General features: G+C 33.1%; 1 protein-coding gene across 1 annotated transcript in view; it reads left to right on the forward strand.

Moving 5' to 3' along the window:
* The window catches only part of LOC143254917 (uncharacterized), a 133,400-nt gene extending 120,061 nt beyond the window's left edge, over positions 1-13,339 (forward strand). The window contains exons 15-23 of the mRNA XM_076509827.1: positions 1,024-1,149; positions 3,001-3,148; positions 4,896-5,019; positions 5,386-5,518; positions 7,660-7,773; positions 8,616-8,702; positions 11,553-11,682; positions 12,490-12,639; positions 12,780-13,339. Of these exons, the coding sequence (XP_076365942.1) occupies positions 1,024-1,149; positions 3,001-3,148; positions 4,896-5,019; positions 5,386-5,518; positions 7,660-7,773; positions 8,616-8,702; positions 11,553-11,682; positions 12,490-12,639; positions 12,780-12,910 (1,143 nt within the window). The 3' untranslated portion in view covers positions 12,911-13,339. The remainder of the gene's footprint in view (positions 1-1,023; positions 1,150-3,000; positions 3,149-4,895; positions 5,020-5,385; positions 5,519-7,659; positions 7,774-8,615; positions 8,703-11,552; positions 11,683-12,489; positions 12,640-12,779) is intronic.
* Positions 13,340-13,369: the final 30 nt, after the last annotated feature.

Below are 13,369 nucleotides of genomic sequence, written 5' to 3' on the forward strand. Positions count from 1 at the left end.
TTGCTTTTTTTGGCTAAAGTGTCTACAACAATGTGCAAGTAACATAAAGAGAAATTAATTATTGCCAAGTGTCCCTGCGTCGTTTACACAGAATATGAATTATTTCACCCAGTTGTGCTTCTTAGTATAATGCTCTGCAACTGATAGTGAATGATATTAAAGCGAGCTGGTAATCTTAAAGCTAAATCAGAAACTTACTAAAGGCACTTCTGACAACCAATGTAATGATTGTATAGTGAGTTAAACATTACTTCAGTTGCTGATACTTATCAGTTTTTTGTACAGTGTAAAAGTCTTTAGTCTTCTGCATTTTTAATATGTTCTTAGCTTTCCTATCATATTTCCTTATCTGAATAACTATGCTTAAATAACACTTGATGGTAACTCAGATCTTCTGGTTGAGGTCATATCTTAGGATTCCCCTTGGATCATGTAAAAGCTGTTACACAGCATTATCAATGTTATTGTCTGTCCATTTTTCTGGTATTACCATCACTGTACCATAAATCGCTGAGCAGAAAAAGTTGTCTTGTTCTGTAAATATTCATGCTGAAAATGAGTAAACTGTAATGTTAATTTTGAGACATGTCTTTCCTAAATGGAAAAGTAATTATAATGTAACATCAACCTCTGTAACAAACTCTAATGAGTTTTTTTTATATATCAACATTTCTGTTGTGATTTTTGTGATCTACATTGAAAAAATGAAACTTTATAAATATACACATTCCATCTTCAGCAAGCTATACTGAACAGGGTAAATCATTAGGTTGAAAAATTATAAATTATAAACATTTTATTTAAAAAATAATTAAGATACAGAATAAAAGGATGAAGTAAATTAAAAGGCAACCACATAATAAGGTAATGAAAATATTATACAGGTGTACAGAACAGACTTTACTGTAGTGAAGTTGTGTTATTATTTAAATTTTGGAGTTCATTTATAGTAGACAAACATTCTTTAATTAAAAGTTCAATATGGATGATCGAGATGAGATTCATAATTCTCCTGTGTTTTAGTTTGAATACGATGAACAGTTGAGAAGCCTGATAGATATTTACCATCAGAAACTAGAAAAAAAGCACGACATTATCAGCGAGGAGTCAGTACGAAGGCGCTACCAATCAGAAATTGAACAGTGGAAGGTTAGTTGAAGCCCAACAGTAATGTGTTTGGAAATGTATCAAAATATACTTCTTTTTTAATAGCTTGGTAATGTTAAAGGAGATATATTTTTAAAATTTGTCCCCACCAACTGAGAAATGTTTGTTTTCCATTGATGAAATATCTTTTAACAATTTAATTTGGATGAATCCTCGACCATTACCTTTACTTTGACCTGTGCACAAAGTGATTCATATAATATGATAATAAAAAATTTCCACTTCATTTGATAACTGAAATACTTTCTAGCATCTAAGTTCTGCTTTTTACCACTTGCATTTAGAAAATTAAACAATATTTTCCTAAAGTTCATTTACCAGTTGTTTCAACACTTTATTTTGTTGTTGACTGATATGGAACAAAGTGCCATTTCATTTGGTTTATTGTTGTTTTGAATTAAGCACAAAGCTACTCAATGGGCTATCTGTACTCTGCCCACCACGGGTATCGAAAACCGGTGTTTAGCGTTGTAAGTCTGCAGACATATTGCTGAGCCACTGGGTGCTTCATTTGGTTTATGTTCCATGTGGCATCTTGAGAAGTAGGTAATAATTATACCACTCTCCAAATTTTAAGGTATTTTTTTCCTTTCTTTCAACAAAGTTGCTTTTCTTTCTTTTACTGTACCTGAAGAAACAAGTCATAAGATAATTAAATCATAACTCAAACTAAATGACATAATGTAACCTTAAAGAAAAGACTTAAGAGTTCTGACAAAATTAGTCATTGAAATACTTGGTGAATTTCATTTTTACATGTCATGATACCAGATGCTATAAAACTAACTGTAATAGTAGTTTTAAATTACATTTTATTTATTTAGGTAACATGACAATGGTAAGAGATGGGAACTGCATCAGCTCATTTCTTTGGATAACAAACCTTGTGTTTTGGGGATGAGGGAGGGTCACAGCATCCTGTGGTTTTGACAACAAGAAGTTTATAAAAAAAGGTGTTCTATAAAGCAGTAATAGACAGGCTGGATTTTATTCACCATGTCTATTATTTTTTTACAGAATACTTTTTTTCCCTCCTTTTGTTTTTCAGTTTGGTTCACTACACTATCACAAAGAGCCAAGTTACACAAACTTATAGTTCACGTTACGGATAAAAGAAATCTGTCAATTATATCATCTAGAATACAGAAAGAGTGTTAGCTTAACAAACTTCACACAACTCATTAAAAACAATAAAACTTTAGTGCTAGTGAAGATGGATCATCTTCACCAGAAACAATGACAGAATAACCTCTGCTTTTTTTTCTCTCTCTCTCTCCTACTACAGACACATCCTCCTTTCAAAAGCTCTGGGATTTTGTAGTTGGAATAATTAAAATCCTATATAAAGTGAACATGACCAATGGACACAACCAGAAATTTAACTCATCAAAGAAACTATCCCAAGCTGAGAAAGATTTATAGACCATCTTAGGTTGAAAAGTATTTATGACAGAACATATAGACTAAAATTGAAAAAAAAAAGGAGAAATCATTAAAAGAATACTTTTGAAAGATAATACCATTAAACTTGCCACCATAGATTAAAGAAATATCATTTGAAGGTACAGAAACAGAAGGAATATATATGGTAATTTTTCACTTTCTTCAGAGCAAGCCCAATGATACACTTTTCTCCAGTTAAATAATGAAGGTGCTCAAGCCTGTTCTTGTCTTTTTATTTATGAGTCTGCAAATTAAAATCATCTGAACGTGAAATTCTTGAAATTAATCATGAGTCTCTGAAAGTTCCTTGTCTGTTAAAATACATTTGACTTCAGAATGTGTGATTATCAGAGGTTTGCTTCTTATATTAAGCAATGTTCATAAAAACAGGGTTTATCAGAGAAAGGACTCATGGCCATGGAAAACTCCTACAAACGAATGATAGCTGACCTGGAGAAGAAACATCAGACGGAATTAGAACAACTAGAGAACGAAAAAGAAAAGGCTTTAGCAGAAGAAACTCAAGCAACAAGAGCAGGTAAATGTGGTTTATTTTTGTAAAGTTTCCTCTAAATATTTAGATTCTTGTAATACTAGCATTATAGATTAACTAGCCAATTACCCGTGGTACCAGTGCATTAGATCTGAGTGTGGCATATTCATGGTATCATATCTGTGCCCTGAGAATGGAGTAAAATAAACTTCTTCGTGACAGGAAATGGGAACATCACGTAATAAAAAAAAAACGTTTTTCCAGTATCATACATATAAGCAAGAGTTCCATTATAGTATGACATGACATATTCATGATGTCATATTTGTGCCCTGAGAATGGAAAAAATAGTTCTCCATGAGAGGAAACAGAGGTGAAACGGGAAAATAATGACCTGCTTGCAAATCTACAAGCACACTAGATAAAAATTTTGTGAAGTTAGAAGTAGCACATTGCATAATAAAAAGGTTTTTCCAGTATCATATAAGCAAGATTTCCATTATAATATATGTATTCAAAATCCATACATAATCAGTGTTGATTTACTTAAACCTGAATTGATTTGTTTGTACATTTCCACTGCATATTCAGTATGGATGTGCAGATAATTTAATGAAGTTTTTTTTACCTTACAAAGTCCTTCTAAAAGTGATTTAATATAACATTGTTTGGTATCAGACTTTTGTTTTAAGAAATTTTCTGCCAATTATTTAGTGAGCACATGCTTCTTGAGTTGTAGGGTGAAAATTGTAAACATATTTCAAAGTATGCAGTATCCATGTTTTTAAGGGAAATTTTCAACTACTTAATTTATATGGTGTGTTTGGTGTTCCATTCCAGTTTTTTATCTGTATTCACATTACATATTAATAGAATAAAGAGTTTACATACATTTGTAATAGCATCTCAGAAGACTGAAATTTATTGGGGGCAGGGGTATTTTAGTCTAATAATAAAATTTCAAATTGCTTAGTAGTCATTTTATGGATTTCAAATATCTTTTATTTGGGGGAGAAGGCTGTACAAGTTTCATAACATGACAATGAGAATTTATTTGACTAAAGCACAGAAAGAAGGAGCTCCTTAATATTTTTGATTAATAGTTTTCAATATTAACACTTATAGTCATATTTTTGTGCCAGCATTCAGAATGAACATTTTTTGTACTATTGGCTCATCCTCTTGACCAATCAAATTGATTTACAAATGCAGGAACGATGTGACATAGAAGAGAATTAAAAGTTGGAAACAGAATAAATTCGTATGAGACTAGATATAATGTAACCATGTATTCATTAACGATCATATAGAGGAATTTTGATTTTATAATTTCTGTTTATTCTTATAACATAAAAGTTTAATGATACTTTTGGAAAAAAAATCTTAGTTTGAGTTTTGGGAAATTTAATAAGAGAAATAGTATAAGGTTCAAAATTTAAAAAACATGCTAACTCTTGAAAATTTTAATAACAATGCTGCATACATAAATCTGAAATTATATAAAAAGTAATTTTTCTCTCACCCTCAAAGGTTAAGAAAAATGCATTGTAAAATATATTTCTTCAATTTTAATTTAATACCAAATACAAACATTTTCATGTATGTTATGTAGCTTTTCAGATAGTAAGTAATGTAATGGTAAATATGTCTTGGTTACAAAAATTGGTATTACATTTTAATATACAAGCACATTTTACTGAAACAGAAGTATGAGGTCTGACGTTGTGTGCTATTCTTGTTATGGCCTCTGAACAGATTTATGGTTGATAATAAATGTTTATATTTTCTGAAGCACTCGATGCCATGAGAAAGGCTCACAAGGAAGAACTGCAAAGAGAAATTGCTAAATTCAAAGATGAATTCCTAAAACAAATGGAATTCACATACAGTGGAGAAAACCAGTATAAGGAACATGAGTAAGTATTGCTTCAAAGTTGTGCATTATTAGTTAAGAATAAGTACTTGTAGAAATGCATATGTAAAAAATACAATATTACTGACGTGTTGAAAAACAAAGTCACTGGCAGATCCAGGAGGGCTGCATCCCTTTCTCCCTCCAGTGAACTACTAAATATAGGTGCCCTTCAATCTACCAAAGAAAGTAAACTTTTTCAAAAGGTTTCATAATCTGGCAGGAGAACAACACTTCCCACCACACCAAAATTCCAGATTGACCCCACTGTTTAATCTGGATAAGCATGTGAAAACTGAAGTAATTGTTTTTATTTTGCTGACAATTAAAATATTTTGAAACATTAATCATTGATGTTGAACTTTTATAGGGCTGAACTAGAGGAGATTAAACATGAGATTCTGTCACTGTCTGAAAAGTATTCCATTAAATGTTTGGTGAATGCTTCATTGAAAGAGAGCTTGGAATTACTGAAGACACAGCTGGAAAACAGTAATTATCAAGTAAGCTTCACTTAAGTTTATCTTACTCATCATACCAGTTTTATTAACATGTGAAACAACTTGCATTAAATTAGATCTTTATATGTTGAAATAATTATAAGTTGAAGAATCATAGATTTCTGTATATCACTGTTGAAATTACAAACTTTATCAAATTTTGTGCTACAGAGGTTTACTATGTTGCACTAAGACAATTCCAAAATATACCATGTCTTGGCACCGAGCAGATTCCTGGATGTTTTTCCGAGATGTCAGAAGGAGTGGCACCAGCCTCCACTGAAGCCTATTTATTTGACACTATTTATCTCGGTGGATTTGACAGATAGTCTGATGTGGCTTTGCTATAAAGCACACATTTGACACTAAGCCATCAGGTTGTGGAGTGCATGGCCTTTCTCTTTGATCAGTGTTGGTTTTGTATATTTTTCACAGGAGGTCCACTATCTCCTTATAATTTTGAACACAAATAGTCCCATCCTAGCTCCTTTCTACATCCTCTCCGTAATGGGAGTAAAAAGGTGTACAATTCCAGATGATGTGTTCTGTTCCTTCGATTTGGTATGGTATACATGATTCCATTATTCTGAGCCTGGAGTGCTGCCTTTTGGACTTCTTTGGGTGGAGGAGAAATTCTTTTCCACTTACGTAGTTGCTTACTTTCTTATTGTGGTTCCACTGTTGCAAAATGCATCACTCTATGGCTACAGGTTGGGATCTAATAAATGTATAACATTGCAGTCCAATATGTCTAGTCACCAATGTCAAATATATTTCTCTCAATCACTTAATTCCAACCCTGATTTGTGGAACCTCAGCTGTATTGTTTGGGTGGCTCATACTGATGATTACTCATATTCTACTCCACCTTTAATATAGGAATTAAGTTTTAGATGAAGAGCATACCTGTAATGGATGTAGTGTAGCATCCCTCACTCTTGTACCCTTTTTACCTTGGTACACCACTGTTTTATATAGACACTATATGTATGTGTGATGCTTGCACTGGCCCTTCCAACTTCTCATAGTGGGATTCTAACTATATTATTAGTGGATGGTATGTTTTGAAAGCTAACATTTTCCTAAAACAAAAATGTATTTCCAATAATATTTACATCTGCTGGCATTTTTCCACCCTACTAAAAGCTAGTTTATGTCTCAGAAAGCAATTACATTATTTGAAACAGGTGCAGATAATATAGTAACTAGATAAAAGGCACAGTGTATTATATTTGTTTCAAGGCATTCAAGTGGAGCATAAAAGACTGGAACAAGCATTTTTAATGCTTAAATGACAAAGAGTGAGAACCAAGGATATCAATAAATATCTATATTGTCAGTTAAGGTATTCAATTGAACCTGCAGTTACAGTCTTTGTCATCTTATCTGGTCATGCTCCATCTGACAACTGTGCATCTTGATGACAGTTCTGCAACATAGTTTCTGTTATGAAATGTCTACATATGAAACCTCATGAATACCCCTTTCATTCTCCAGTTGCTTAAGGTATACAGTAGTTGAACAGATGTGTTGTGGAATCAGCTTGTGTACATATAACTTACATCACTTTTCCAGGCAGAGATCCTTCTTGCTTCTGTTATGTATTATTACCATGGACACACACATGGCTTTTCCCACTAACCATTGTGTTAATGGTTTCTTGCATACCGTCTTTTTCTGAATAGTCCTGGTCCAAAAAGTTGATTCATATTCCTTTGTTTTCCACTTAAGTACAAGGAAAATTTAAATTTCCACTCCAAACACATTTATATGATCCAAGCTTATAAATATTTTGCACTGGATCATGCTGTTATATACCCTTTCCAAAAGTAATTGAATCAATGTCAAAAGGTAGTTCTTATACAATCTGTTACATCACATTTAATTTTGGCTGTAGTTGTTATTGTTACTTAATGGCTTGTGGATTCAAAATCGTTTTGATATAATCTACTGAGTCTTCTAACTAAGCCACACTGTTTAGTGTTATAAATATGTAAAGACAAATTTGGTTTCAGTACAATAAGACATTGTACTAATACACCTAATTTAAAAATAGCTCTCAGTATATTTCATTTTTGTTCATTTTTTGACATTAAACTTTACATTTTCTATACTGATACCCTGTCTTATATAAAACTTCATAGGTATTTGATTTACTTGCACGAAACAAACAGCTGCGTGCTCACTTAGCCTCTGAAGTTGCTGATAAGAAAGAACTACTAAATAGCAAGGACAGTGAACAAGGAGAGACATTGATGGTATGGTCAACCATTTGTTTGTTAATAGTCAAGATAGGAATTCTGTCATTATTGGTAATATTAACACAGTGACAAGATAAGAATGGTTTGAACAGATTTACCATGTCCAAGCTTTTATCAAACTTAGAGAAAGTAGGAAAGTCTAGGCAGGTATTTTCTACCTAAGCTCCCTTGAAGCTCAAATAGACAGGAAAACTGAATAAGTGTTCTATATACAAGCTGTCTCTAACTTGAGAAGGTTAAAAGAGGAGGTGTTGTGATAAATTATAGAAGACTAGATACATTTTCAACCACAGTACCTGTAGTATAACCATTATGGCTTCTTGTAGAGAAATTCTACCTGGAGATCTAGACTTGAATGTTTCTGCAACATGAATTGTTGCAAATGTACACATACATAGATAGATATTTCCAAAATCTTCAGCTTCTAAACTCCAGATATATTTTCCCTAAACATCTTAAGAAGTATAGTGAGTGTTTATACTGATGTTACCTGTAACAGTTTTAGTGTTCATTGTACCTTAAACATCAATTTTAATTCATGTGGAATTGAAGAAACAAAACAATATAATAATATGACAGTTGAAAATACTTTTTTAGTAAGTTTTGACACAATTAAAATCAAAATGTGGTTAACTTTACTTAAACTGTATTCTTGTGATCTTAGTTTTATAAAGACAAAAGTATTTCATACTGAATCTCTCACAGCAAATTTTTAATACAGGTAGATTAACCAAATTTAAATTTAAAAGTACATTTTTACAGCTACTTAATTATTACTTACAAGCTTGAATAAGCCTTAATTAATTGTAATTAATATAAGTTTTCTGTTGTGTTTTCAGCAACATTTGAATCTTAGGGACCAAGAGCTGGCAGAACAGAAGGAAGAAAATGCTGAACTTCTTCAGAAACTTCAACTGACAGAGAATGTAAGTGATTACAGAGAAATGTGTTAGTACTGATTTCAAACTGAAATGTTAACAATTAAGAACTAAACAATTTTGATTAGGATATGTGAAGCTTGGAAGATAAGTATTCATTTTCTCATGCATGACTACAGTTGACTATTCTGAACCTGTTTTTGTAGATTATAGACTCAGCTGTTTCTCATAGCACACTATTGTTTAAGGTCAAACTTTTCTCTGTCCCTCTACACCTCACTTATTGTATGGTGTTTTGCTAGGTATTCTGTAAAGAAATTATAGTATTATTTTCAGTTAATCTTTCATTGTACCAGTTTTAGAGGTAAAAATGTCACTTTGTGCATGGTTAAACACTAGACTACAAAATAAACTAACCCTAACTGCTTAAGCTGTTCCAAACAGCTACCAGTAAATTAGTAGTAACACATTCTCTTATTTCTATTATGTTAATGAACAAGAAAACAGTCGTGGTTGTAGTTTTATTTTTCTAATCTTTAATTTATTATTTCTACACTGTTTTTTATTCTTCCTTCAACTTTAAAATATTCATGTGAGAATGCTGGTGTGAGAAACAAACCTGTGTCTGAAATTTTTTTGCTGTCATTTAAAGCAAGAAGTAACACTGAATTGTGAAAATTTACTGAAATATAAAATCACTCTCCCAACTGCTTTACTAATTGATGAACAAGTTGTATATTCAAGGCCTATTGCTTTATAAACCCTGAAATTAAATAAAAGTAATTTTTAATGTCTGAACTAGTTATGATTCATTCAATTACAAATTAACACTAGAAGAAGCTAACATAGGATTTTAGCCTAAACTGGATTGTTTTCTTTCAAAGCTATGTTATCAGCCTGATTTTCTATTAGTAATAGCAGAGTTGCATTTTGTTAATATACTGCTGGCCAAAATCTTAAGACCAATGAACATAAAGAAAAAATATGCATTTCGCGTTGTCAGACTCAAACACTTATTTGAGTAGAGCTTCGAAACATGAAAATAAGAAAAGGGAAAATAAAAATAAAAAACTTTTTTTTTACCATTTAATAGGGAGAATGTGAACACTATGAAATTAACCTAAATACTAGCTGGTTAAAAGTTTAAGACCATACCAAAAGAAGTCCTAATCAGAGTAGGAAATGCCCAACAAGAGGTCTCAGTAGTTAGTTGCATGGCCGTTATTGCGAATAACTTCAAACATTCACTTTGGCATGGTCAATATAAGCGTTTACAGAAGGTTGGCTGAAATGTTATTCCAAATGGTGAAGATGGCTTCATGAAGATCATGCACTGTTTAGAATTGATGTCCATTTCTATAGACTTCCCTTGCCATCCACCCCCAAACATTTTCAATGGGGTTCAGTTTGGGCGAACACGCTGCATGGTCCAAAAGAATCACATTATTCATCATGAATAAGTCCTTTGTCCTGCAGACATTGTGGATTGCAGCACTGTCCTGCTGAAAGATCCAGTCATTTCCACACAAGCAAGGGCCTTCAGTCAATAAGGATGCTCTCTCCAACATGCCAATGTAGCCAGTTGCTGTTTGATGCCCCTGTATAACTGGAAGTTCCATGGAAAGAGAAAGCACCCCAGATCATGATGGAACCTTCTTCTCTGTGTCATGTAGAAAATGTCTCCAGTGGGATATCCTTATTGTGCCAGTAACTTTGGAAGCTATCTGGACCATCCAGGTTAAATTTTTTCTCATCAGAGAACAAAATTTTCGTCCACTTTTCTACGTCCCATGTTTGGTGCTTCTCAGCTTAGTTTAACTGAGCTGTTTTGTGGTGTGGAAGGAGGCGTTGCCTTTCCAAACATTTACGGTTTTTAAATCCTTTCTCTCGTAGATGCCATCTGGACCATCCAGGTTAAATTTTTTCTCATGAGAAAACAAAATTTTCGTCCACTTTTCTACGTCCCATGTTTGGTGCTTCTCAGCTTAGTTTAACCGAGCTGTTTCGTGGTGTGGAAGGAGGCGTGGCCTTTCGTAAATGCCGTCTTATTGTTCTTGAGCTGCATAATGCGTCCATAAGGGCCTTAATCTGGTTCGAAGGTTGGCTGGTGTCTTGCAGGACAGCCCATCAAATCCTCCTGCTCAACACTGGCAAAATTTTCTTGGGCAGATCACTTGAAATTCTTGTTTCGTATCCCTCAGGGTCTTTTAAGAAATTTGCATCAGCAGTTTTACTATGCCCAATCTCACCAGCGATGGCACATTGAGAGAGACCTTGCTTTTGCGGCTGACAATTCTGCCATGTTTTTACCCTTTGTAACACAAGAGATGTCGGCAATGCTAATGCTTGAACACAAATGACTAAATTTCATTACGTGTTTACTGATTAACGCTTCGTTTCAGTATGATCTTAAACCTTTGACCAGCTGGTATTTAGACTAATTTCATAGTGTTCACATTTTCCCTATTAAATGCTAAAAAGGTTTATTTTTATTTTCCCTTTTCTTATTTTCATCTTTTGAAGCTCTACTCAAATAAGTGGTCTAATAACACAAAATGCATATTTATTCATGTTCATTGGCCTTAAGATTTTGGACAGAAGTGTATTAAGCTTAACTTCTGTTGAATATGACCTTGTCTGGTAGTAATTTGTGGTCTATTGTTGTTTTTAATTATTGTTAATCTTTTCAAGGTTTTAACTTACTAACTTTGATAAATATTTTGTAATTTCATAAACTTGAGTTTTTTTGTTATTAAACATTTTCAACTTATAGTAATGTATGATGCATCAGTTTGAATAACTTGTTTGCTTCCCCTATAATTTGTCCACTTTTGAATTCTTTATAACAAGGGTGTGATGTATGTCTCAGTGTCTTGGTAAATGTATGTCTGTGTACAGCATGTCAATCTGTTGGCTGCCCAGTGTCTACAGTTAGACCAGAGTTTGAAGGCGGAGCGTAGGCTGCGAAAAGACGAGGTGAGCAGCCTGAGGACTAAGCTAGAGACTCTCGTTGCCTCCTCTTCACCCGGTAAGAAATATGGGAGTGAGGAGTAGACCTTACTAGAGCTGGGCGATTAGTGATAGGTGCTAACTTATCAACAGGTGGACGAGGTTTGGCCCTGCCAAATGCCTTCTTATACATCACTAAAGAATACAGCTACACAATTTTAAGTATGTTTTATGTTAATTGGTCAAAGTGGAGAATTGGGTGCTGTTAGTTAGTGGCAAATACACTTTAAAGAAATACCCTAAACTCATGTAGTGCACCTTCCCCCATTATATATTTTTTACACTTTATATATTGCAGTATACACGAGTGTAGGAAAAAAAAAAGGCATCATTAAAGTTAGAAACAACCAACCTTAAAAGGTTTGTTACTGTCAGTATTGTTTGTGATTCACATGAACATTGAATGTCCAATTAGATAAAAATTAACAAATTTAGCGTTAATCAGAATACCTAGTTTTAATTAGTTGATTTCTTCTTATACATTAATCAATCATTTGATTAAATCGCCCAGCTCTAAACCTTACTTAAAACTTCTTTTGAATTTCCAGAGTTGTTGCACATTCTGAAAGTTAACCAGTAATCTAAGAAATAATAAAATGTCCACAAAGCAGTAGATGGGGAACTGACTTCAGACCAGATTGATTAAAATAATTAATCCCAATCAGTGTACAAGTGTTATATTTTATTATATAAATGTTTTAACGAGAATACATTAAAAAAAAGTTTGTTAAATGTTATTTCTGGAATATTTAAAATCATCCGAGCCATTTATTATATTTGTATTATATGGTCTTATTGCAACTGTGAATTAAACAAAATTAAACAGGCAGTGAAGAAGACAGCAGTGAGTGTACAAATAGAGAGAGAAGTCATACCTCTCAGCACCCCTCAACAAGAGGTAGCAACACATTCTCCAGACGAGCTTTTGAACCAAAACCACGACGGTCACATTCTCTAGCACTGTATTCAGCTCAAGGTGAGTGGCTGTTATGCTCATTTGAGGAGTGTTGACAAATTAGATTTAGAAATTTCTCTGTGGTATGTAACCAATGATTTCAATTGTGTTTAAACACAGGCAACAGTTCAACTCTGTGATCATTTTCTTTTTCTCCCCAGACTTAATGAGATCTCCCAGCTGTCCTGGACTAGATGGGCTTCCTGGTATAGAAAAGTGGCGGACATTGTCTGCTCAAAAGAGTATTACTAACAACACTCAGAGCAAAGCTGAAAATAATGAAAATATATAATGTGCCAGTTTTGTTGTTTTTTTTATGAAAGTTGTAACGGGTAACTGTACAAAGCACAGTTGTTTTTAGTTATATCATGAGAGGCAAAACTTATGTTGATTTTAAAACTGGATTTCTGAAAGGTCAAAATGAAATGGACTAAAAGTGTACAGGACAAATTTTATCAAATTAAGCCTATCTTCCACATATTTAACTTGTTTTTTAATTCCCCCATCAGCTTGCTTCTGTAAATGTGTGTAATTAAGCATAATCAGGTGTAGCTGCCAGATACTCAATAATTGCTTTGGTAGAACAAATCCAGCAACAACAACAGTGCAGTTTTTTTCTATTTTTTAAAATATATATTTTCTCGTGGATTTATTTTTATTGAAGGAAGATGCAACATAGAGTTGTGCAATATTATTCACTAAATAAACATTGTTATAAAAATGTCTCGTGCCTGTTATATGAGATTATACC

The sequence above is a fragment of the Tachypleus tridentatus genome, chromosome 7, assembly GCF_004210375.1.
Source record: "Tachypleus tridentatus isolate NWPU-2018 chromosome 7, ASM421037v1, whole genome shotgun sequence".
Taxonomy (NCBI): Eukaryota; Metazoa; Arthropoda; class Merostomata; order Xiphosura; family Limulidae; genus Tachypleus; species Tachypleus tridentatus.